At 44.8% G+C, this 22,352-nt stretch overlaps 1 protein-coding gene across 1 annotated transcript in view; it reads left to right on the forward strand.

The window, feature by feature from the left end:
- bmp2k (BMP2 inducible kinase) overlaps window positions 1–22,352 on the forward strand; it is a 40,198-nt gene that overhangs the window by 8,791 nt on the left and 9,055 nt on the right. Inside the window, exons 2-15 of the mRNA XM_079270897.1 lie at window positions 8,522–8,640; window positions 10,122–10,227; window positions 10,689–10,831; window positions 12,786–12,907; window positions 13,621–13,702; window positions 16,120–16,252; window positions 16,920–17,023; window positions 17,114–17,193; window positions 17,387–17,535; window positions 18,007–18,179; window positions 18,851–19,066; window positions 20,648–20,889; window positions 21,117–21,265; window positions 21,461–21,574. Of these exons, the coding sequence (XP_079127023.1) occupies window positions 8,522–8,640; window positions 10,122–10,227; window positions 10,689–10,831; window positions 12,786–12,907; window positions 13,621–13,702; window positions 16,120–16,252; window positions 16,920–17,023; window positions 17,114–17,193; window positions 17,387–17,535; window positions 18,007–18,179; window positions 18,851–19,066; window positions 20,648–20,889; window positions 21,117–21,265; window positions 21,461–21,574 (1,932 nt within the window). The remainder of the gene's footprint in view (window positions 1–8,521; window positions 8,641–10,121; window positions 10,228–10,688; window positions 10,832–12,785; window positions 12,908–13,620; window positions 13,703–16,119; window positions 16,253–16,919; window positions 17,024–17,113; window positions 17,194–17,386; window positions 17,536–18,006; window positions 18,180–18,850; window positions 19,067–20,647; window positions 20,890–21,116; window positions 21,266–21,460; window positions 21,575–22,352) is intronic.

A 22,352-nucleotide genomic window follows, 5' to 3' on the forward strand; every position in this document is an offset into this window, starting at 1 on the left:
GGTTGTCGAGCGTTGTGTTTTCAGTGTAGATGGCAGCGTCTTTGTTTTGAAAAGGAATTTCTCGAGAACCGATACCTCGAAACCAAGTCGATGCCAAGATTCTGAAAAAGTGGAATATTCTGATGGCAATCTTCTCCGATAATTCTGCATTGTGAACAACAAATATGTGTTGAAATCGGCAGGAGGAGGAGCTCGTTAACGTTGGCTGTTAGCAGCTGGTGGGCAGCACAGTCCTGCTTGCAGCTAACGTGCACTGAGTTACATTATGATGCGTGCAAAAATAAATATTGGCCAAAGGTACATTTTTATGTTATGTGTTCAAATATAATCTTGTAAAATTTCGTAGAATATCACTGGTATTGGTATCAACTACTAAATTGATGGTATGGTGACACCTTGAAGCTGATCGTGAGCTTGTTGGATCTTTATAAGCACAAATACAAAATGATTTCAGATGTTATGTACTGTAATGCAGGATTTACTGATGCTGATTTACAGTTTGTGGTAAACACATTTCTCTCTGGGTGTTACGTCAAATCAGAGCAACACAAAGAGGTAGTTCATGTTTTGTTTGCGTCTAGAGTTCAGTGTATACATGATGCACACTCATAAAGTATCCAGCAGGATGTGAACATAGTCATTATCAGGCTGGCTTCATCCCTGTCCGGTAACGCGCCACACCTGGTGTGCATCCCACAGAGCGGATGCGACTTGTCAAAGTTTAAATCTGCTGCTGCACCGTTACCTACAGCCTAAAATCATACTGGCTGTTTGAAGTGTGACTCATTTACAAGGATTAAAAAAAGCTCTACCTGTAGACTTTCCTTCCACCGTTTGTTTTGCAGGTTTCACATATTGTCATGTTTATACTTTAATACAAAGTGGTAAAGCTGAAAAATGTATTATGTTTATGTCAAAATCGTGATATACTGAAGCTGCCTAATCAGTTTTTGGGGATGTTTGCGCAGCTTCTTTGTTTAATCTAAGATTCCTGTAAACGTTGGGCCCTTTGCGTACTCCTCTACTCACCTACGCAGCCACGACAGACCAGTTGTTTGGTCTGAACTGGCAACATCGGTGCAACATTTCCTAGTCTGATCTACACAGACACCACTGTGTGATTGCGGTCTCTCTGTTGACAAAATGTTGTTGTTTTTCATAGCCGTATGGCCACAGCCTAAATTATGCCCCAACAGTTTTCATGTTACTGTGATGAGATAAGAACGGGAGATGTTATGGTCCACGGTCTGCGTCTTTTCCACTGTTTTCCCCACTACATTTCCAAAGATGCACTTGTACCTTTTTGACCATCGGACTGTTTAATTACACTTTTATGTGGTCGAAAGTAATGAATATAAACCTCCATACATTAATCAACATGAACACGTGTCAGAAAATACATTGCCTCTTATGAAGAGACCTCAAAGGTGTTAAACGTGGACTCACAACTGACCCTGTTGTCAGGTTTTCACCGTCTTGTATCCTTTTCATCCAGCAGCATCTCTGTCTCTCTCTCGATTTCATCCTAAAGCCTCCGAAGCACAGCCACTTGTGTCTGTCGGCTCAGTTGTAAACACTGTTGAGGTAAGATGTATGAGAGCTGAATGCCAGAAGCTTCCAGCTCACTTCAGCTCAGGATAAAAAGAAACGCTGCACCTCCTCATATTACCTTTTATGGACTTGCTCTTCAGAAAGACTTCGTCACACACTTACAGCCGTCTTTTGAAGTGCTTCGCATCGTTCACCTGAGGTTTGAATTAGATTGATTTCAGCCAAGGCCCCCCTGTGCTTAACACATCGGCCTAAGTGGAAGAATGACAGGTGACTAAGGGGGAGCTGGAGTTCAGGTTGACAGTTCTTTGTTTTGCAGTTCTCACTTGCCAGGCAAGGCGTTACTGTCTGTCCAGCCTTTTTGATCTAGATAGTTTATAGCTTCAGCTCTAGTCAGCTTTCTCATGCTTCTTATGAGCCAGTCACCCCCCCATATGTTAGACCATTTGCCAGATTGTGGTATCCAGCTGTTTACCCCCCTCTGAAGGCGTCTTTCATTCATTTAAGTCCAGTATGCGTGCAGCATCCCACTATCTCCTCTGGGTTTTGGCAGAGGTCCACCCTCACCTCTAAAAGTTAAAAAATATCTGACCTTCAACCACCTTGGTTATCTCCTTTCTATGGCCATGCGTGTTTCACTTGGCTGGATGGGAACTTGACTGTTACTTCAGTTTAACTTTTGACAGACGGTCGTCAGCCTGAAGTGGGTTATACGGTTTCGATGTTTGCAAACAGTCCTGTCTAGATGTTGCCCCACAATTTGTGAGATGGTTAAGGTTAGGCATTGACATATAATGTTATGGATAGGTATGGTCCTGGAATAATTGAGGTTAGGAATTGGCCTCAAATGGTAAAGGTTTGGCATTGATGGAATAGTTGAGGATTAGGCATCGACCTCGAACGATTGAAATTTGGCATCGATCTCGAACGGTTGAGGCCGGGCATCGGTCTTCAACTTTTACAGTAACCAAATGACATGTTTGGTCACTACATTAACCAGCCAAAGGACAAAAGTTCTCCCAAATTAGTGAGTATAATACCAAATCTCAAAGGATTTGCTAAATCGCTGGGGATCATAAAGTCATTTTTAGTAATTAGTGAGAGCAGCTGGCACCACATGGCAAACTGGCCAGACCTTGAAGCCAGTTGATGGAAATCCTTTTTCCTACATTTACTGTGGGAAGAATGTCACCTGTTAGTCTGCATGAAGAATGTAGAAGGATGGTATTTATGAACTACCTTTGGTGTTCTTTCACGCTTGTTTTGATGCCAACACTCCTGAATGTTTTGAATTGAATGTTGCAAAGGATAAGATGAACGAAGAGGTGTCAGTCACGACTTTAACTTTAGTTTTTATCAAGCTTGCATCGTCATATTACTGTTATCATTTAGCACACATTAAATAGCCAGTAAAAGTAACATACTCACTTAAAAAATGTGCTGATCTTATTCAGGGAATGACACTGAAGTATTCCACCTTATTCATTTAAGTGGACAAGTAATAGATCCTTTTTAGAGTTTACCCAGAAGATGGTCCCTTTCCAAGTTAACTTCTTATGAAATAACACACTCGGGGGATGTTGGGGAAAGAGTCCAAAAGATGATTTGCAGGCAACAACTCTTACTTTTCACCTGATTTCTCATCATTTCAAGAATAGCAATGTCGTCATTATCTCAAGAGAAAAGCCAATTCCAGTATTCAGATAACCGCTTTAACTTTGCAAGCTCAAATGAGAGCACACCTTGTTGTAATGTTGTGCAACCCACAGGCTACTTTAAGTTGTTTTAAAGCTAGTAACGCTTATCATCGAGCTTTACAACTGAGAACACGTGTGTGTGTGTGTGTGGGGGGGGGGGGGGGGTGTTGTGGGTTCATAGGGGCCTCCAGGAGGAAATGCCTAAGCCTGTTCTCAAAGAAATGTCATTCTCCTCTCTTAAAACGCCGCTGTTCAGCTAAAGGAGGCACTTTGAATTGAACTACATTCTTAGTTTGTAGCTTTTCACAAGCTTTATAACTTAAGTATCGAGCTGTAGTGTTGAAATGAGTGACCCGACAGTGAGCAAGATAGAGATCACAGATGACATCATGCTTCAGAGGAAGAACATCTGCGCCTTGTGCTTAAACTGTAAATATCCTCTTATTCGCTTCATGTTACTAAATCCTCTAATCCTCACATGTGGAGACACTGCTCTGCCACTTTTAAACCTTTTTTCTTCTTGTCTCTGTCACATGCTGAGTGTCTGTTTCGCAAATGGCTGTTGAGATCCTCTTTCAAGCCTCTTCCACAGGCTGTCATGTGGGTCATGTGACTGTCCTCTCTGCAGTGATGTCAGGGTCCCAAGTACTTGATGCAGGGCCGGGGAAGAATATTCAGTAATTACAGCCCTCGTTCAGGACCAGGGTTAGCCCCCCCCTCCCCCCCTTTCTTCTTGGCCTGATGGATTCGGGGTTTTCCCGCCCAACTGTCGCCAACAACGGACCATGTCCTCATGCTGAAGTGCCGCCAGCGAACAGACAAGCAGGAGGGGTACAGTAACAGTGCGATGTGACTAATGTGGCCCTGAGGACCAGCGTATTAGACATGCCGTCAGCAATGCTTTAATACACTGAAAGGTTTCTGTTACACCTCTGAGAACCTTGCTGAGCTGTATTATCGGTCTGTGGAACCTAAACCTGGAGCGAACCATCTTCTGAACATCCTTTAACCTGCGTGCCACTCGTAGAATCTCGGTGCCCTAGCGAGGTAGAGTTTCAGATGATTCATGAAATGTGCACATTAACTTTTTCTTCAATGAGCTTCAGCCTCTTGGCTCTTACTGTTGAGATTCAGTGGTATTTTAAGTTAACCTTATTGGATCTGGCTAATAATTAAATAAAGAATAGTGACATGGAAGAATATAAGTGCGGCTCAAAGATGCTGGAATACTTTGCCTCCCAAGACGTGACGAATGTCCCCTTTTCTTTCCTGTTCATCTGGTTCTTTGTCAGTTGAATTAATTTATACGTTTGTTTGTGATGTTGATTGTTGAGTTAAACTTTTCACCCCACAGTATATCAACCTAATTTGCTTCACCATTGTCTCTGAAACAGAAGCCTGTGTGCAAACGAGTAAACACAGCAACGCAGTTGTGGCGTGCAGCGTTGCCTGGCTCCTCCTTCTGACTGCAACAACCATATTCAAATATCACGAGTGCAAGAAATATTGAATTATTATTTGCAGTGTGCCAACTTTGCAGTTTGCTGCCCCTATTTTTTATATCTTAAAAGTATTTGCCACAAAGGCCAAGAATTAGTTGCCACTTTCTCAAAATGTGACATTGATGTTGGGCTTGTTGTTATTTCTCTTCGTCATTTGAGCAACAGTTTGGTAGTTGCATGAGAATCCCAGTCTGTTTCCCCGAGTCTCTACTTAAGAAGGTATTCGAAGACTTCCATTGTTTGACTCGGCATGTTATTGTTTGCATCTGTGTTGTCACTCTTGGTTCGTTAAAGACTGCTTTGTTTTTGTCATTGGTTGAAGCCAGTCTCCTGTACAGTGTGGGACCCTTTGTGTTGTTCAAGGATCCCTTATTTGTCCAGGACGTTGGTACGCTGGGCACAATAAATCATTCCATCCAGAGCCGCTCGGGAAAATAATACTCTTAACAGTGTACCGCTTCCGTGACTGGCATAGTCATCGTGGGAGGCAACAAAAGCCCCCAGGGTGGTGATGTAGTGAGAGTCTGATCCTGGAGCATATGGCCTCAGTCAGTCCCAGCGCAGGCCAGCAGCCAGACATGAAGCCTTTGGTATGACCTGGGTTGGAAAAGCCACCAGAGACGCAACGCCGGCTGCCATGATGGGTGAGGATTGGTTTCTCATGACAGACGGCTGAAAGTTGGAGTCGGGGAATCCCGGGAAAGATTGTCAACAATTCAGTGCGAAGATGTGTCGATTTATGTTCAGTAAAGTCTACTGCACATTGCATAACATCCATCCATCTTACCGCTTATCCGGTTCAGGGTTGCAGGTCAGGGTTGCGGTTGCAGCTGGCGTAGCGAGGTATTCCACATGTCCCTCTCCCTAGCAAGGCTTTCCAGCTCTTCTGGGGGAACCTCGAGGTGTTCCCAGTCCAGACAAGAAATATAAACCCTCCTGCGTGTCCTGGGTCTAACCCCCGGGGCCTCTTACCAATTGGACGTCTCCTGAAAACCTCTAAAGGGATGCGTCCAAACAAATCTTGACCTTTTATTTTGTAGTAGTGGCACAGTCGCTGATTCATCTTCTCATGTGACATCACGTCACTTCGCTCCAAATCAACATGTCGACCGTCTATGACGAAATAATGTCTTAACCGAAGGCGAAACAGTGGCAGTGAATTAGGTTGTGTGGATGTTCAGTGCGTCTCTCCAGTTTGTTCTGTTGCTGTGGGAGGTTGGCTGTTCTTGTGTGTCTTGTCCATGCCTGCTCTTTTCAGGCTTTTGGCCCTTTGCCCGAGCAAATAGAATTTGCCTTGTAAAATCTGTCATCCGGCCCATGCAACCCCCACATCTTCTTCCCTCAAGTTTGATCTTTACTACGTCTGCATCCTACACCTTTTCTTTTCAGTCAAAGCACTACAATAAGCTTCATATTTGCACAAGATGACTCACGGGTAGCTTTTCCCTGTCATGAAGGAAACTCTGCTTAACAAATGATCATGTTTCAGCTTGAAGAAAGTCTTCATAAATGAGTGCATCCTGCTGTTTTTTTAAATAGCTCTTTCACAAGACTTTGTCATACGATTCAGTTTAGTGGCTTAAGTTCACTGCCACTCCCACAAGCCTCTGGATGGCTCTGCACTCCACTGCCTTGTTGTTGGAAATCATCTTTATTTTTGTTACGTTCTAATTCAGTGTTTTTGTTCCTGTGACTAGTCAAATTCCCTGACAAGTTTCTCTTCCTGTATTTTCTGTTTTTGTGGGTATTCGATGTCATTCTGTGTATGTTACCCATTTCAGCAGCATCAGCATATAAGCTGCTTGTCTCATCAGCAGTTTGTATTTTTGATTGTCTTTCATTTTCATCATTTGTCTGTATCCCTGACGATGGGACAGTCAGCAGTACATACTTGCTAATGCTTTGGATCAGCTGCATCGGGATCTTTGATGTTTTCAGAGTGATGCAAAACAAACGAATAGATGAAGCAGAATAGTCTGAACCAGTCTCCGGCCAAATGACATTGTCACCGTAGTTTTCCGTTGACTGTCGAATGCTCTGCTTTGCTTTATAATCAGCTGCAGGTTGTCTTTTGTCTCATTAGCTGCCAGTGTATCCCTCAGTCCCCTCCTCTAATCTGATGAAGCCCGCTACAGTAACTCTAACTGTTGTCACTGCAAACGCCACCCTTCACTTTGTTTACATTTGCTTTGCCTGACTTTGCTTTGGCCGTCTTGTTCGCCGTGTTCTGTTTACTGTCCTCATGGGGACACACGGGTTTAACCTGCATGAATTATTGCTACTTAGGTTTTCTTTTATGTTGCGCTGTCCTCGCAACAACACAACCTCTGAGATCCGTTTAAACGTTATGTTGATGGGCTCTTCAATGAGGGCCTTTGGGCTACTTCTGCTCATTCCAAATCCATGCTGTTTGTTTGAGCTGACCTTGGGTAACTTGTTAGGCAAGAAGCGTGCCATTGTGGATCCTTTCTTTCTGCTCTTCAGTCTGGGGGAACTTTGATGCCCACCACTCAGTGACTCGGTGATCCCCTCCTAATGAGCCCGGGTACTGTCCCATCCCAGTGTTACAGAGTCCATTCACCCAGAGAGGCACACAGGACAGTGACAACAGCTACAGCGCCTCAGCGAGACACCATGATCCTGTCAACACGGTCTACTCCTGCACCAGAAACCCCACATCCCACCAAGAAACAGTGCAATTTCAGCTCATCTCATGCTTGGGAAAACCTTGCAATATTTTCTAAAGCAATAAGCTTAATTTACTCAAGGATTACACCCGGCTGGAGTTAAATGAGTTTAGCCTCATGAAATGAGACCAGTTAGCAGCTGTTGAAATCAGCTCATGGAGACCTTTTCTAAATCCTGGATTACACCATTTTCTACATTGACTTTTAAGAGACGATCGGAGTGTGTTTGGTGTTGTTTTTTTTTTAAAGCACGACAATGTTTTCTACTCATGTATATGTACAAGGTTGGGTGGAGATGTCACAATACCAGCAATATTCCACGATTCCAGATACCCAATTTAATAGGTGATGGTAAAAAAGCAACACTTTTGAGTTGGTGTTAAAAAGCTAAACGGGTCAGAATTCCCTCTCTAGTATCTGTTATATTGCTGTGAAAACATCTCCATCAAACGACTAAAAACTAGATTTTACATTAAGTCTGAATGAACCCTGATCCGTACCATAGAAGAAGAACGAGTACAGTCCGAGTTTTGTACAATTTGCTTCCGAAGTGTCTGTTCTCGTGACATCTCAAGGGTCGGGAGACATGTTCCGATTTTCAGAAGGTAACCCGTTAAAGTTTAAAACCATCTTGGTTAGTCTTTCCACTGTTCCAACTTTGGTTTGGTTGAAATGAACCCTTAAGTCACAGAGTTGGATCTGAAAACATGCCGTTTCCCTAAATAAATAAACTGAAAACAACCAACGATGTACTCGGCCAATCGCTGATTGACAACATATCGCCTCGTCCAAATCGCCCGGGTAGCACAACAGAAATTTGGAATCTGTGTGAGAAATGAGATGTTTGGGGGAAAAGGGAGTTTGTAATGGAAGATTTATTTACCATGTCTGTGTAAAGGTGGTTTGTGATTTGTCTTGCAATAGTCTATTTTACACATGTGGAACATCAAATCTCGACTGAGTTTTGCTTAATTTATCCTTAATGGTCAATGAGCAGTTTTCCACATAATACCCTGAAAACTAACAGCCTATAAAGCACATTAGGTATGCTGATGTACGCTAACTTGTCTCACTGTTTTTCCAGGAGGCTTCTCGGTGGTGTTTCTGGCTCGTACGCACAGCGGCGTCCGCTGCGCTCTCAAGAGGATGTACGTCAACAACGTCCCGGACCTGAGTGTCTACAAGAGAGAGATCACTATCATGGTGAGAGCAGCATCAGTGTTAACTTGTAGTTGTTTTGATGATCTCCACATCAATTTAAGTCCTCCGTTCTGTTGCTAAGCCTTGGTTTTAGCTGCATTTCCTTCCAGTCCTTCCCCGCCTCGAAAATATAATTTCTCTCGCTTTTTGTGCTGTTAATGTGCTCATTATTGGAGAAGTTTCATGAGGGCATTCTCAGTTTTCAGTGATTAAATTTAAGGGCATAATTCGTGTTTGAAATGGGACACGAGCCCTCGTAAAGACGTTGCCCTCATAAAGGAAGGTGCATATAAATGGCTTCATTCCACCTTCATAACCCGTCCTGTCTGCCAGCATTTCCAGTCTGGCAACAGAAAAAGCCTTTTTTGCTGTGTGAGATTGTGTTAATAAGCACCGCTCCCATGGGCTAAAACATGATTTATTACACAGAGCTGGCACTCGCATGGTTTCAGCGAATAATACGGTGTTTTATGTCGTTCAAAGTTAGAAATCGTCATTTATTCTTGGACAACCGGCGATGTCTCGGCCCTGAACGTTTGACCCCGGTGTGTCGGTGAAGAGCTCAGCTTTGTGTGTCCGTTCACGTCTTCTCATCAGCTGTGTGACGCTCAGCCACTCAGCTGACCTCACACACCGACACAGGTCGGGCCTGTTGGGACGACGGGTCTCTTCGTGCTGCCGTTAAAACGATCAACAAACACGTCGATGCTTTAATCCGGCCAATGAATCAAGTTGAGAAAGATTAGCGGAGTTAAGAGCTCAGCACGGAGTAACAACATGGAGGAACACAAACGGCACCCTCACCGCACCAGGCCGACCTCACTACAGCTGGATGCTTGAACGTTTTGGGACGTCTTCTCCTGCAAATGTGGAAGTGGTTTCCCTATATTTACACTGCTCATGAATGGCAAAACCAGGAGGTAAACAGAAGTCCTAGCTTGCTTATGGGGCAGGATTTAAATTTGTGTTCTACAAAGCTAGACATTTCGTCCGTGTTCTTTTTCTTTACCTAAACAAATCAGATTCAAATGTCTGCAACTTCAGCAGTGGTTTGGTTAGTCTGCGGTTTATCCAGTAGGATTGACTTGTCTGTCTGTTTTACAGTATATTTTACAGTATTTGTAGTACTCCCTCTGTCGGTGGAACTGGGCTCAGATAGACTTTAATGCAGTGAACATAAGTTGCTGCTTACACCACTTAAAAAAGACATGAAGTCACAGCAGGGCGTTATTCCAGACGTCACTGTTTTAATGCTTCATTGCACATCGAGGAGCAAATACAGCTGCAACGCGACACAAGTCCAGACATGAATACTCATCAGCACCTCTTAAAGGTGTGCGTACACAATCCACATATATCCTTTGTGTCACTTCAATAACTACCGTGTGTTTTTTTTAGACTTGTGCAATTTCAGTTCTTGAGATGCACAGCTTCTTCGTCTTCTTCCCGTCCTGATGGGTTCCATGTTTTCATCCCGTTTGTAGAAGGAGCTGTCGGGCCACAAGAACATCGTGGGCTACCTGGACTCCACGATCAACGCGGTGTCGGACAGCGTGTGGGAGGTCCTGATCCTCATGGAGTACTGTAAAGGTCTGTAAACACACGTGTTGTGAAACCTTCATATATGATCCATTTATACTTCACTCATTGAAGTTTCTCTTTATAATATCTGACTTGTGATTTTTATTTGGGTTAGTTGGGATTATTCTGGGGCAAATCAACGAAATTAAACTTTAAATTAAAGCAAAACTAAAGGAACGTTTTCCTTTTTGTGTGTTTTTGGTCCTTGTTGCACACGTAGTAGTGATGGTGGGTACATCTAACGTATATCTAACAGTTTACTGTAGATATATTAACTATTGTTACTGTTTTGTAAATAGTAAGTGTTCATCAGGTTAGCTTGTTCTGCTTGGGCTTGTGAGTGTCAGCATCCTGCAAACTATCCCAGTTGGAAACCCTGCGAACATGCGGCTGCTGCTTTGGTTTTTCCCATCCTGGACTGATGACCCGGGTCCTGACGCTTCACCCGTCCTCCTCTCTCTCTCCTGCAGCGGGTCAGGTGGTGAAGCAGATGAACCAGCGGTTGGATGTGGGCTTCAGCGAGGCCGAGGTCCTCCACATCTTCTGTGACAGCTGCGAGGCCGTCGCTCGCCTGCATCAGTGCAAGACGCCCGTCATCCACCGAGACCTCAAGGTGAGCTCTCCTCTTCCCTCTGGACACCTTCACCTGCTGGTTAGATGCAACTGATGCTTGTTCTTTGGTTCTTTAAAACGTTAGAAATGGATACAGAACCAAAAGATAATCAACATACAGAGAGAAGCATCAGAACCGTTAGAAGCTGGAGTCAGAGACGCATTTTTCTTTTTTCAGACCTTCTTAGTGACTTTATTTCTTAAAACAAATACAAACTCAGTGAGTTCGTCAGACCATCGGGGAAAAAGCGGGAAATGTATTTAAATATAGTCTGTTATATTGTAATTTATTCCCATGCTGCTGAGTCATCACAGTCACCGGCGCTTCTGCCAACAGCGTGTTGACTTTGTAAATGTAATGTTTTTTATCTGTCTATATCTCTCTCTCGCTCTCTCTCGATAATAAACAGTTTACTCTTTAAGATAGACCCACATCAGGGCTGGGTCATACGGAGAAAATCAAATATCACAAATATCCCACCCTGGTCGAGTCCTCCTTCAGCGGGCCGCTGTCCTCCGTCCAGTCGGGCGAGCCTCTAAACAGAGCGGTCCCTTCAGCCTCGCAGCACCAGTCCTCTGTTCGCTGTCTGTCTATCTGTTCAGCCTCCCCGGCTTACATAACACCACAGGGACACAAAGGACCGAGGACGCCCAGTCACGCATCGCCAGGGGAAGTGAGAGTGCAGAAAAAGAATGCATAAATCAATAAAACAGGCCCTTAACCCTGAGCTGTCAGCAGCATTGAGACACTGTGTTGCTTTCATGAGCTCAGCGGTTCCGTGGACAGTTTGAAGTCTTCTCTGGTCTCTCCTGCAGAGGTCTTTCTGTTTTCACAGGTTTGATTCTGACAGTTTCACATCTTATCATCTTGTTGCTCTGTCAGTCCGTTTCCTCTTTTTGTTTTCGGTCTGTTTCGCTTCCTCTTTTCGTTGCTACTCGTTTCCCATCGTTTTTCCTCCGCCTGCCTTCATTTCTCTTCTAGCGTGTACTCGACGCTTCCTCCCGCCTTCGCTTTGTGAATCCACACATTTAGTAACATGCAAATGAGTCACACGTCTGTTTTTAAGACCGACTTGTTTCAGAATGACAGAGCAGCTGTGATGAGACTCCTGTGGCCGAGTTACCGTGACATTAATACAGTTCAGTGGGTTAAACGTGATTTTATCCACCAATTGTCTTCCATGCCCGTTGTGATGTAACTGTGGATTAGCTTTGCCTTGGTTGTGTGTTTGTTTGTCACAGCTGATGTGATTTTGATGGGATGGTGTCCACATCACACCCACATTCTACAGGAAGCAGATCGTCCGTATGGAAGGAGCTGCTTGGTCTTTGTGATCAGTTCTACACATGAAGAACATAGATAAACATAAACATAGATAAACATAAACACAGATCAACAGCAGCAGCAACTGAAATCTCCTCTTCAGTTTTAATCGATACCGTTTTCTTTGTATTTCTGAAGATTCACATTACAATTTGACACTTATGTTTAATTAAAGTGACGGTGAAGAACTTTTAACTGGTTATCAAACGGTCTCAGTTTAAAGGGACTCTGGTGTGTATGGAAACTCCAACATCACCACAGACTGGAAGTTCCTCGTAATAACACCTTTAGGAATCCAGTGACAGAGGAAAGAGCACAAACAATGACTCGGCAGGTTTAGGATGTTAAATATGAGCCTGAAACACAGTAATATGAAAGCAAAAACTGCAGCTGGAACCCTTTCACAATGGCAGAAGCTTTCCTTTCTTACATCTTACTCTGACGTGTTTGCATCTTCTGCAGAGTTATTTTACTTTCCTTTTATGTGCTTCATGCTACACTGCAAATGCAGATAAAAAGTTCTGTCATCGGGTCATCTGCGACACTACGGTGACGTTCCATTGGCGACTTTCCTCGTGTTCTTTCTTTGTCCACTAACAAGTATAAAGCTTCTGCCCGTTCCTCTCACCAGGTGGAAAACATCCTGCTGAACGACCAGGGAAACTACGTGCTGTGTGACTTCGGCAGCTCCACTCACAAGATTCTGCTGCCGCACCAGGACGGAGTGACCGCCGTGGAGGACGAGATCAAGAAGTGAGTGTTCCTCATCCGCGGAAGACCAGTTCTGCATGTCGTGCAAGCCGTGCAGTTGTAGTATCTGTTGTCTGTTTGTGTTTCAAATCACAGCAGCGCTGGCTGTTAAGTTTCACACATTTACAGCTGCAATAAAGAGCCACGCGTGGTGCTTATCGGCAGTATACGACCGCGTGTGTGAACTCTTCCTCCGTCATGAAGCCGGTCAAACAGAAACCATCGGTCCTCTGAACTCGGCTCTGTAGTTTCATAACTCAGCTGGGTTTATGCCAAAAACAACCAGCTGCTTTGGTTATCGTAGAATGACTCTGACTAGGACACTGAATGTTTGGCTGTCTGAAGGAACACGCGACCTCTCCGTTGCTTGGTTTTCTCCCGCGTGTCCCTGAACAGAAGATCACACGTGTCCTCAAAATAAAGTGAGCTCAAATAAATACTCTTAAGTAAAAGTAGCAACACTGAAATGTTACAATACTCCATTACACGATTCACCTTTTACAGATAATTGTGAGACACAATATCGTTCACAATATTTACGTGAATGGAAGAAGTCAGACGTTGACATTGACTCCAACATGTTGCAACATTTAACAAAACACAACATCTCATTTATTTATCTTCATACTAATAATAACTGTACTGATTCCTTCCCACCGTCGGTGCTCCTTTGACCTTTGACCTGCCGCTGACTGCTTCCTGTTTGTGTCTCTCAGGTACACGACTCTTTCATATCGAGCACCGGAGATGATTAACTTGTATGCAGGGAAACCCATCACCACTAAGGCTGATATATGGGTAAGGCCTACTGTGTGTGTGTGTGTGTGTGTGTGTGTGTGTGTGTGTGTGTGTGTGTGTGTGTGTTATGCACCCTGCAGGACTGGTTTGTCCTGGCTGTCACTGCCCCAACAGGTTCATTCTCGCTCTCTCGCTCTCGCTCTCTCGCTCGCTCGCTCGCTCCCTCCCTCCCTCCCTCCCTCCCTCCCTCCCTCCCTCCCTCCCTCCCGGCTCGCTCCGGGCTGTTTGCCTCCACCAGCTCTCAAACAGTGTTTTTCTCTCATAAAACATTGAGCGACATCGTTCTCAACACTCGTCCTCTTCCCTTCCTCTCTCCTCGCTGCCTGTCCTCTTCTGCTTCCCTCCTTTGAGATCATTTGAGACGACCCAGTCGAGGACCTCGTGTGAAATAGACCTCCGCTGTTATGTTTGAAGGTAGAGATTCAGCAACACGGGCTTGGACGGCAGCCATTTTGGGGAGCGGTGTGAATCGATGCACACAGGGAGATAAAACAGCCAGCATGTGAATATGTGGCTCTTAATGGGATGCTTTGTGCACGTAAGCGTGTGCACTTTGCTTAGACCTTTCTTTTTGGCGTAAAACTGCCATTAGACAGGAGACTATGTGCAATTCTAAAATGATCAAAACAGGATCTGGATTTATCTGAAACTCCTCTTTGTAAAAAAAAAAAACAAGAAGCTTGATTTCTATGACTACGAGTAAATAATAGCAAAACAATGTGTGCTACCATCCAGCGAATAAGTCCATATAATGAACAGTTGATGAATGTTTTAGTCCGCTGATGGATATTTACTCTTTTATTAGATTTCGTGGTGCCACTGTGCAGAAGTCTGACCACCTTTTCCCGTCTTACTTTGCCCGTCTCTCAGATTTGCATTGGATTAAACCAGACAAGTTGATCCACCAACTATTTTTTTTATTTATTTATTTATTTATTTATTTATTTATTTATTTATTTATTTATTTATTTATTTATTTATTTATTTATTTATTTATTTATTTATTTATTTATTTATTTATTTATTTATTTATTTATTTATTTATTTATTTATTTATTTATTTATTTATTTATTTATTTATTTATTTATTTATTTATTTATTTAATTATTTATTTAATTATTTAATTAATCTGGCTGTAGGAGCTTCTGCGGGACGTAGGAGAGCAGCACCACCTTCCTGTGACTACCCCCTGCGTTCTCACTTCCTGTTCTATGTTTAGCCGTGCGTTTGTGAAAACGCTCCGGTTTTATACATCCTGTCTCTCGTGCAATAATCCATGCGTTCTGTGAGTTTGTCAGAGGATACGCTGTCTGACTCAGATTAGGAGTTTAGTATCGGACTGGATTAGCTCTCCGGCTGCAGATGGAGGAACAACAACCATCCCCCGAACACTGCGGCTAATTCCCAAGTCTCCTTCATCTCCGAACTGCATCATCAACGGCAAGATGCCGGAGCCAAATACAGCCAGACTGAATATGTGATTTGGGAGCGGAGCGCTTTAGCATGTGGATTTGTTTGGACAGCCATGTAGCCAGGGGAGCAGACTGGGTTCTTCAGCCCGCGACATGAGGAACATTACTTCTGTGATCAGCAGTCCTGTAGCTCAGTGGGGGAGGGGCACAACAACAGGGTTAGGGCTTCACTCCCCCGCTGGGAGGGACTGCATTGTACATGTTTAAAGGGATAGCTTGGACTGTTAAGTGTTTGTGTGAGGTGGTACTTCATAGTCAGGGTTTTACTACAGTGGATGGAGTACAGGAGCACCAGAGTAAAGTCATGTTCTGCTGCAGATGTATTTTAGACAAAGTGAACGCGATATTTCTTATGTTTTCTGTACCTTGCCGTCAGTCAGACCTTCATGAGGGCTGAAGCTGTGATCTATATTCTCTCTTTAGAGACTCCAGACTCACTCACTCAACGTCATTTTAACTCACAGAGCACAGGAGCTGCTGCTCTGCCTCCGTCGCTTAGTTTGTGTTATCGTGTGATGTTGATGAATCCAAACTAACCCGTAAAACACCAAGTTTAAAACTTTACACCTTGTGTTTCTGTGTAAATCTTTTCAGCTGTTGGATGGGCAGACTAACTAAACCCAATAATACCAATAATACCCAAAACACTGAGCTGAGCACGATAAACCAGCATTTAAAATATATAATGTTGATATAAGTATAAATGATAAGGGAGTAGGGAGGTGAAGAGACACCTTCTTAACCGTGTGTGTGTGTGTGTTGTTTTTGTGAATTCTTTGAGGTTTGACTTTTTTTCTCTTGAGAATAGAAATGATTTTCAATGCTGAGAGGAATGGTGTAAGTAAACACAGTGCAGGGCAGTCGAGTACGCTCGGTGTCCTGTTGCTGCTGACGTTAAGGAGCGTTCAGGTGTTCTTAAAGACGGCTTCTCTTTTCCTCCACAGGCACTGGGATGCTTGTTGTACAAGCTGTGTTTCTTCGCACTTCCGTTCGGGGAGAGTCAAGTGGCCATATGTGACGGAACCTTCATCGTTCCAGATAACTCCAAGTTCTCCTTCAAGCTGCACTGTTTAATCAGTGAGTCTGAGACCTCACACGTCTGACTGTTTATTCCAATACCTCCGAATCACTTCATATCATACAAGTACTAATACACACTCCTCTCGAGTCATGTATTTGTACAAACGCATTTTAGATTTGGATTAATTTAAAACGCGTAACAAATGATTAGAAAACAAGAATAAGTAATGAAATAAACAGTTAACGTACTAAATAAATCAATAAATGAATAAATGTCTAAGAAAGAGAAGGCAGAAGTAAACACTTGCATGTTCCTCTTTAGAACTTAACTTCTGTCACATATACACATAAACAATCAACAACACATTCATGAAACAGTTCATGTGTTTGATTTGATATAATTGTCATGAGCTAGATTGTGATTTTCTCCCGTAATGTGTTTTTGTTGCGTTTATGAAAGGACTGTTAAGGAGAGGCTGAGTTCTCTCGTCTGTGTTCTCCCACAGACCAACACTCTCGTGTTCTTTACACAACTTCAGCCTGTTTGAACCGGTTACTCGCTGACAGCCTCACTTCTCTAAATGCATCCTGGCCGTGTGCAGCTTCCCCTTTTTAAAATGTGATTATCTGACCAACGGCTCCACCCAGTGGCCAAAGAGAGGAGATGCACCTCAGCCACAATGAACCAGCCAGTGACTAAATGACCCCTCTTGTCTTGTTCCAGGATATATGCTCGAACCGGAGCTGGAGAAGAGACCCGACATCTACCAGGTGTCCTACTTTGCCTTCATGTTAACTGGAAAGGACTGTCCAGTGCCAAATGTCTTCGTAAGTCACCAGAATGAAGCGATCAGCGTGGGTTTAGCATTGGCGGTCATTTGCGTATCGACACAATTCACAATAATTCTTGTTTTGCAGAACTCTCCCATCCCGACGTCGCTTCCAGAGCCTCTGACTGCGAGTGAGGTCGCTGCTCGGAGAAGCATAACGAAAGCCAGGTCACGATTGTTATATAATAAAATAGATAATTAATGTGCTTTAAAGAATCATTTGTATCTTTTTCAGTTCAATGAAAATGATGAAGATAAATAAATGACGTTGGACGTTTGGATGTTACTCACTGCAAACCCTGCAGCACACGTGGAGGCTCACGATGTATTAGCATAACAACGTGCGGCTCCTTCTCTGCAGGATAACGGACGACGTCGGCCCGACGGAAACCTCGATCGCTCCCAGACAGAGGCCCAAAGCAGCCAACAGCAACGTGCTGCCGCTCGCCAACACCGTCACCCCCGTCAAGATGAGCGCGCCTTCAGCCCCCGTCAGCAACGGCCAGAAAGGTTCGTTGAACGTCAGCGACGTATTTAACATCTATAGAAGTGTCTGTTCTCTTGAGGGTATGTGTTTATCTCTACATCAAAGAATTGAGAAGAAAATAGACCATCAAATTGAACATAAGTTTCTAAATGGAAGTTATTGATACATTTAGTCCCGGGGCTACTTTTCAAGGAATTAAAAGGTTCCTTCAGCCGACTGTTGTTGTTCTAGAGACGTGCTGCTGGTCGCAGGGTGAACTCTGCAGCCTGTTCATCTCAAAAACATGGTGGCAAAGGAAAATGCTTGGTTTCGTGTCACTACGACGACGTTTACTGCTGCATAGTATTCACTGATGCTCGCTGGATGGAATGACTCCGTCGCCACATCAAGGCCTTTATTGAGTTGTCTGATTGTTTGTCCTTTAGAATGTAACCGCCTTGAAAGGATCCTGAATATGCTTTTTGTCTCCCTCTCTCCTCTGCCCGTCCACTCAGCTCCCACCTCCGGCTCTGAGCCTCCATCCAGTCAGCAGCACCGAGTCCTGCAGCAGCTCCAGCCTGGTGACCTGCGTCTCCAGCAGCTACAACAACAACAACAACAACAACAACAACAACAGCAAGCGCTGCAGCAACATCATGCAAACGCACAGCAACTTCAATACCTCCAGGTACTCTGAACACACTGACATCAGCGGCTTTGCTTATTAGCAAGTATGAAAACTAAATTATTGATATCAATACAAGTATTAATATCAATGGGATGATTAACATATATTGACAGATAACGGGGCTCCACCCGGGGATCAGGGACCAACAACTGAACTGTAGATAAAGTCTCAACAATGGTGTTCACTCCAAATATCAATATTCAAAATAATATTCCACATGCCGGTGAAGGTTTGAATCCGAGCACTGGACTTTACTTTCAGCTATTATTACAACACATATGCACAAAATATCACAGAAACTGATCCTTAAAATATATATAATATTTATTTACTGAACAAGATTAATTAAAACCAATAATACAAATCTGTTATGTAGCTTTAAGCGTACTATTCAAAAGCATGGACTTGCCTCCTGTTGCTGCCCCTTATGGCCAGGCTGTCGTTTTGACTCAAATAAATACACTTTTAAACAGCGATTTTGTTTTTCAGTGAACTATTTGTGACGGTCTCGTCTGAAAAGCTCTGATTGTGCCTCGCCAAGTTACAAAGATCCAGAGGAGCGCGAACAAGCGGCGCGACCACTTGGCGGAGCCCTCGAGCTCGACACGTGGCCGCGCTTTAGAGGGGCGTTGGGCCTGAATGTGTTTAATCACCGTCACTACCTTCCTCAGTACCAACAGGCTGTGCAGCAGTCCCTCCAGCTGCAGCAGCATCAGCAGCAGCAGCATCATCAAGCTCTCCTCCAGCAGCAGCATCAGCACGCTTATCTCCAGCAGCAGCAGCAGCTGATGATGCAGCAGCCGTTGTACCAGCAGCAGGTCGCTCAGGCCCAGGCCCAGGCCCAGGCCCAGGCTCAGGCCCAGGCTCAGGCTCAGTACGCAGCCATGGTGAGTTCTGTCAGATGTCTGATCCATCAAATCAAATAGACTTTTGTTTGTGTTTGATGCACACTCGAAGGATGCTTCCAACTCTAAAAGAATCATGACGGACTTTCAGAGCAGAGGATTTCAGTCCAAAACGGCAATAAATAGTTTGCGCAAATGACAGCGAAACACATGGAGACGCAGCGTGAAGTAACACGGCGCTGAGTTTTTCATTTAATGTCAGAGCGGCCCTAAAAATTGCCCTCTCTCTCCCCCTCTCCCTTTCTCTCTGTTCCAAACACTGGCAGTCGAGTCACTTCTCCGTCTGTGCCAAGCAGCATTGGAAGCAGACGCTCAAAAAAACTTCCTACCGACTCCGTCCAAATATTCCGAGAACTCGTATTTACGCAGATACTGAATCAAACACACAAACACAGGTCCTCCAAACGCGCTCTGCTAGGGCACCGCAATTTTTAGTCCGTTTCCCACCATCTGTTTTATTTCAGAGGCAATCTGGTCGGAGCTCAGCATCCACGAGGGGATCGAACACGAGGTGAAAGCGAGCAGCTTCCCTCCGCGGTGCATCCTGACATATGAAGCGGTTGACGTGCAGGGGAAGAGAGCGGCGCTCAGCAGGAGTCCTCTTCTTATTCCCGAGATACCGGCGCAGTGTTCAAAAGCAGCGTCTCCGGCTCCTCGTGAAGAGGCAGCTTTGCTAAGTGGCTGCAAATATGTAACGCGGTGTGTTGACAAGATCAACTTTAATTTGTGCAGCACTTTAAAAAGCGCAGCGGCGCAGAAGTGCTGCACACTTATGGTTTGTTCAGAAAACATGGAGCAGAAATGAGATTTAAAGAGTACAAACGTGAACCATCTTAAAAAGCTTCTTTGGGTTGAACGAGTTGGTTCAAATGGGTTCTTGTGACTTCAGATATTTGAGGACAAGAAAGATTTCCTTAACGTGTGTTCTGGTCTAAATGAAAACTCGTTAACTGGCGACTCGAGGAAACGATCCGGCCGTCGGTCTCGTATCTCAAGAGGCCGATCGGGCCGTAAAGAACGAGCAGCGCCTCAGATGTTGCTCCGGGTCCTCTGAGCCTTGTCGACGTCCGACTGAGCCGATGCGTTCAGAGATTTGGAAGAAGTCGAATCCATCAGGAGGACGAATGTTCATCTGGTGGAGGAAGTGGAACATTTAGCAGCTTAACAGTGATTCTTTCTGAGGAGCTGGTGGAGAGTGAATGTCAGACGATGGAGAGGTCGACTGAATGAAGTCGAGTCTCGCTCTTTATGATGACTCGCTGATTATGTTCATGCTTTTTATTTGTCTGCTTGTTTGGGAGATTTTCTGCCCTAAAGAGAAAGTCCAGAAACAAACACCAACATGGTTAAAATAAAGAGAATGAATGTTTGCTGTTCAGCCTGTTTGACTCTCACTCCTCCACCCCCCCCCTCTCCACCGTGTCCCCAGCTTTTACCAATCTCCAGAACTGGTTTTTCTAACAACATTCCATCATCTCGTTGCCGTCATTGTGCGCCATGAAATCAAAAGGTCCGTCCCTCATTCCCTTCCCCCCTCTTCTCCCCCTCTTCCTTCCCTAACAGCTGCACCAGTACCAACAGGCTTTTATCCAGCAGCAGCAGCAGCATCATCACCCTCAGCAACATCATCAGCAGCAGCATCATCATCAACAGCAGTATCATCCCGCTCAGCAGCCTCTCCCCTACATGTCCTCCCCTCTTGAGTTCCAGATCCCACTGGGGTCCTACAGCGCCACCACTCCCAGAGCCGGGGCTGGGCAGATGGGCGGACCATCGCCTGTGGACCCCTCGTACAATAACCCCAGGTGAAGTCCCCTGAGCTCAGCCTGTCGTGGGACATGTACGTCACTATGTGTGGAAGAACATTTAGCTTTTATTTGACAGAGGTCCGTATAGAAACGGGGGGAGACGCGCAGCAACGGCCATGAAGATGGAGTTGAACAGTTTTAGTTACGAACAGCCTCACTGCTCCGTCGTCATGGTGACGTTAACGCATCTGTAACCGGTCGTCTCTGCTCTCCCGTCTCCACAGGAGGAACTCTCTGCTCTCGTCCACGCCGCCCTGCCAGAGTCTCAGTTACCCCCCCGACATGTCTCGCTGGAACCCTTTCGTGGAGGACAACTTCGCCAAGCTGACCGAGGAGGAGCTGATCGACCGCGAGTTCGACATGCTGAGAGCAAGCAAGTGACGCCGGCTGCTGTTTAGATCCGGAACTAAGATTCTTACCAATTCAGCGACGTGTTTGCTCGTTCTCTTAAAGACGGACGGAGATTTTGCGTCTCATGATTGTTGGTTTTGCGTTAACCTTCTGAACCCAGAAGCAGTTGACGGGCGTGTTCCTGCTCTCACCTGTCGCCCTCTGTACCTCCACACAGATAAACCCGTGGACAGAACCGCCGGCGTGGAAACGGACCAGCCGGCTGCCTCCGCCGCCAGACCCCCGCTACCGGAGGACCTGTTCGGCTCCGTCCCCTTTGTGTCTAGCACAGGCAAGTCTTAGAGGAGTCTCTGCAGAGAGGACCCAACACTGTGGAGACACCTGCCCCCCTCACCCCCTCCTGTCCCGCTCTTGGAGCCTTAAAACCAATGATCAGTCAGATGTTTGTTGTTTTCCCCGACGACGAGTCGGATCACTTCTCCTGCTGTCGGTATGAAACGGGAGACGGTGAGTTCAGGCTCCTCTGACTCTACGTTGGTGGTCATCATTCCTAACGAACCTTTTATGCAAGTCGGCTGATCAGAAGTGTTTTGAGCAACTCTGCCAGGGTTGGGGGCTACATTCCCTGTCTGGATCTAATGGCTTGAACAAGGTACTAACACATAGGATACATATACTACGACTAGCACACGTGCGTAAGATTCTTTTTCTTCTTTTGAGAGCGTAGAGATCGTCCAGCGCTGCTTAACGTTGCTGTAGCTCCATCGGCACGAGAAGAGACGCAGGGCTGGTGCTCACGAGGGCCGAGTGGCGTTCGACGTCGCGTTCATTCCATCGCGTTCATTATTGGGTACGTCGGTCTCGTTGGAACCCTGAGAGGTTTATAACTTAAGAACAGGTGGAAAGAGAGGTTCCTTCAATGTTTTTATCTTTCAATCAGGAATTTGTTTTGTTTTTAATGCAAAATGCATTTTTCAGATAACTTTATTTTTATCTGCTAAAACATGTTTGTTGTTGTAATACTAATGTTGACCACAAGAGGCTGAACTACGCCATATCCAAAATAATAAAGGCCACATTAGTGCCAATATGAAATAGAGTTCGAGCCA

This window comes from Melanostigma gelatinosum, assembly GCF_949748355.1.
Source record: "Melanostigma gelatinosum genome assembly, chromosome: 6".
NCBI classification, from domain to species: Eukaryota; Metazoa; Chordata; class Actinopteri; order Perciformes; family Zoarcidae; genus Melanostigma; species Melanostigma gelatinosum.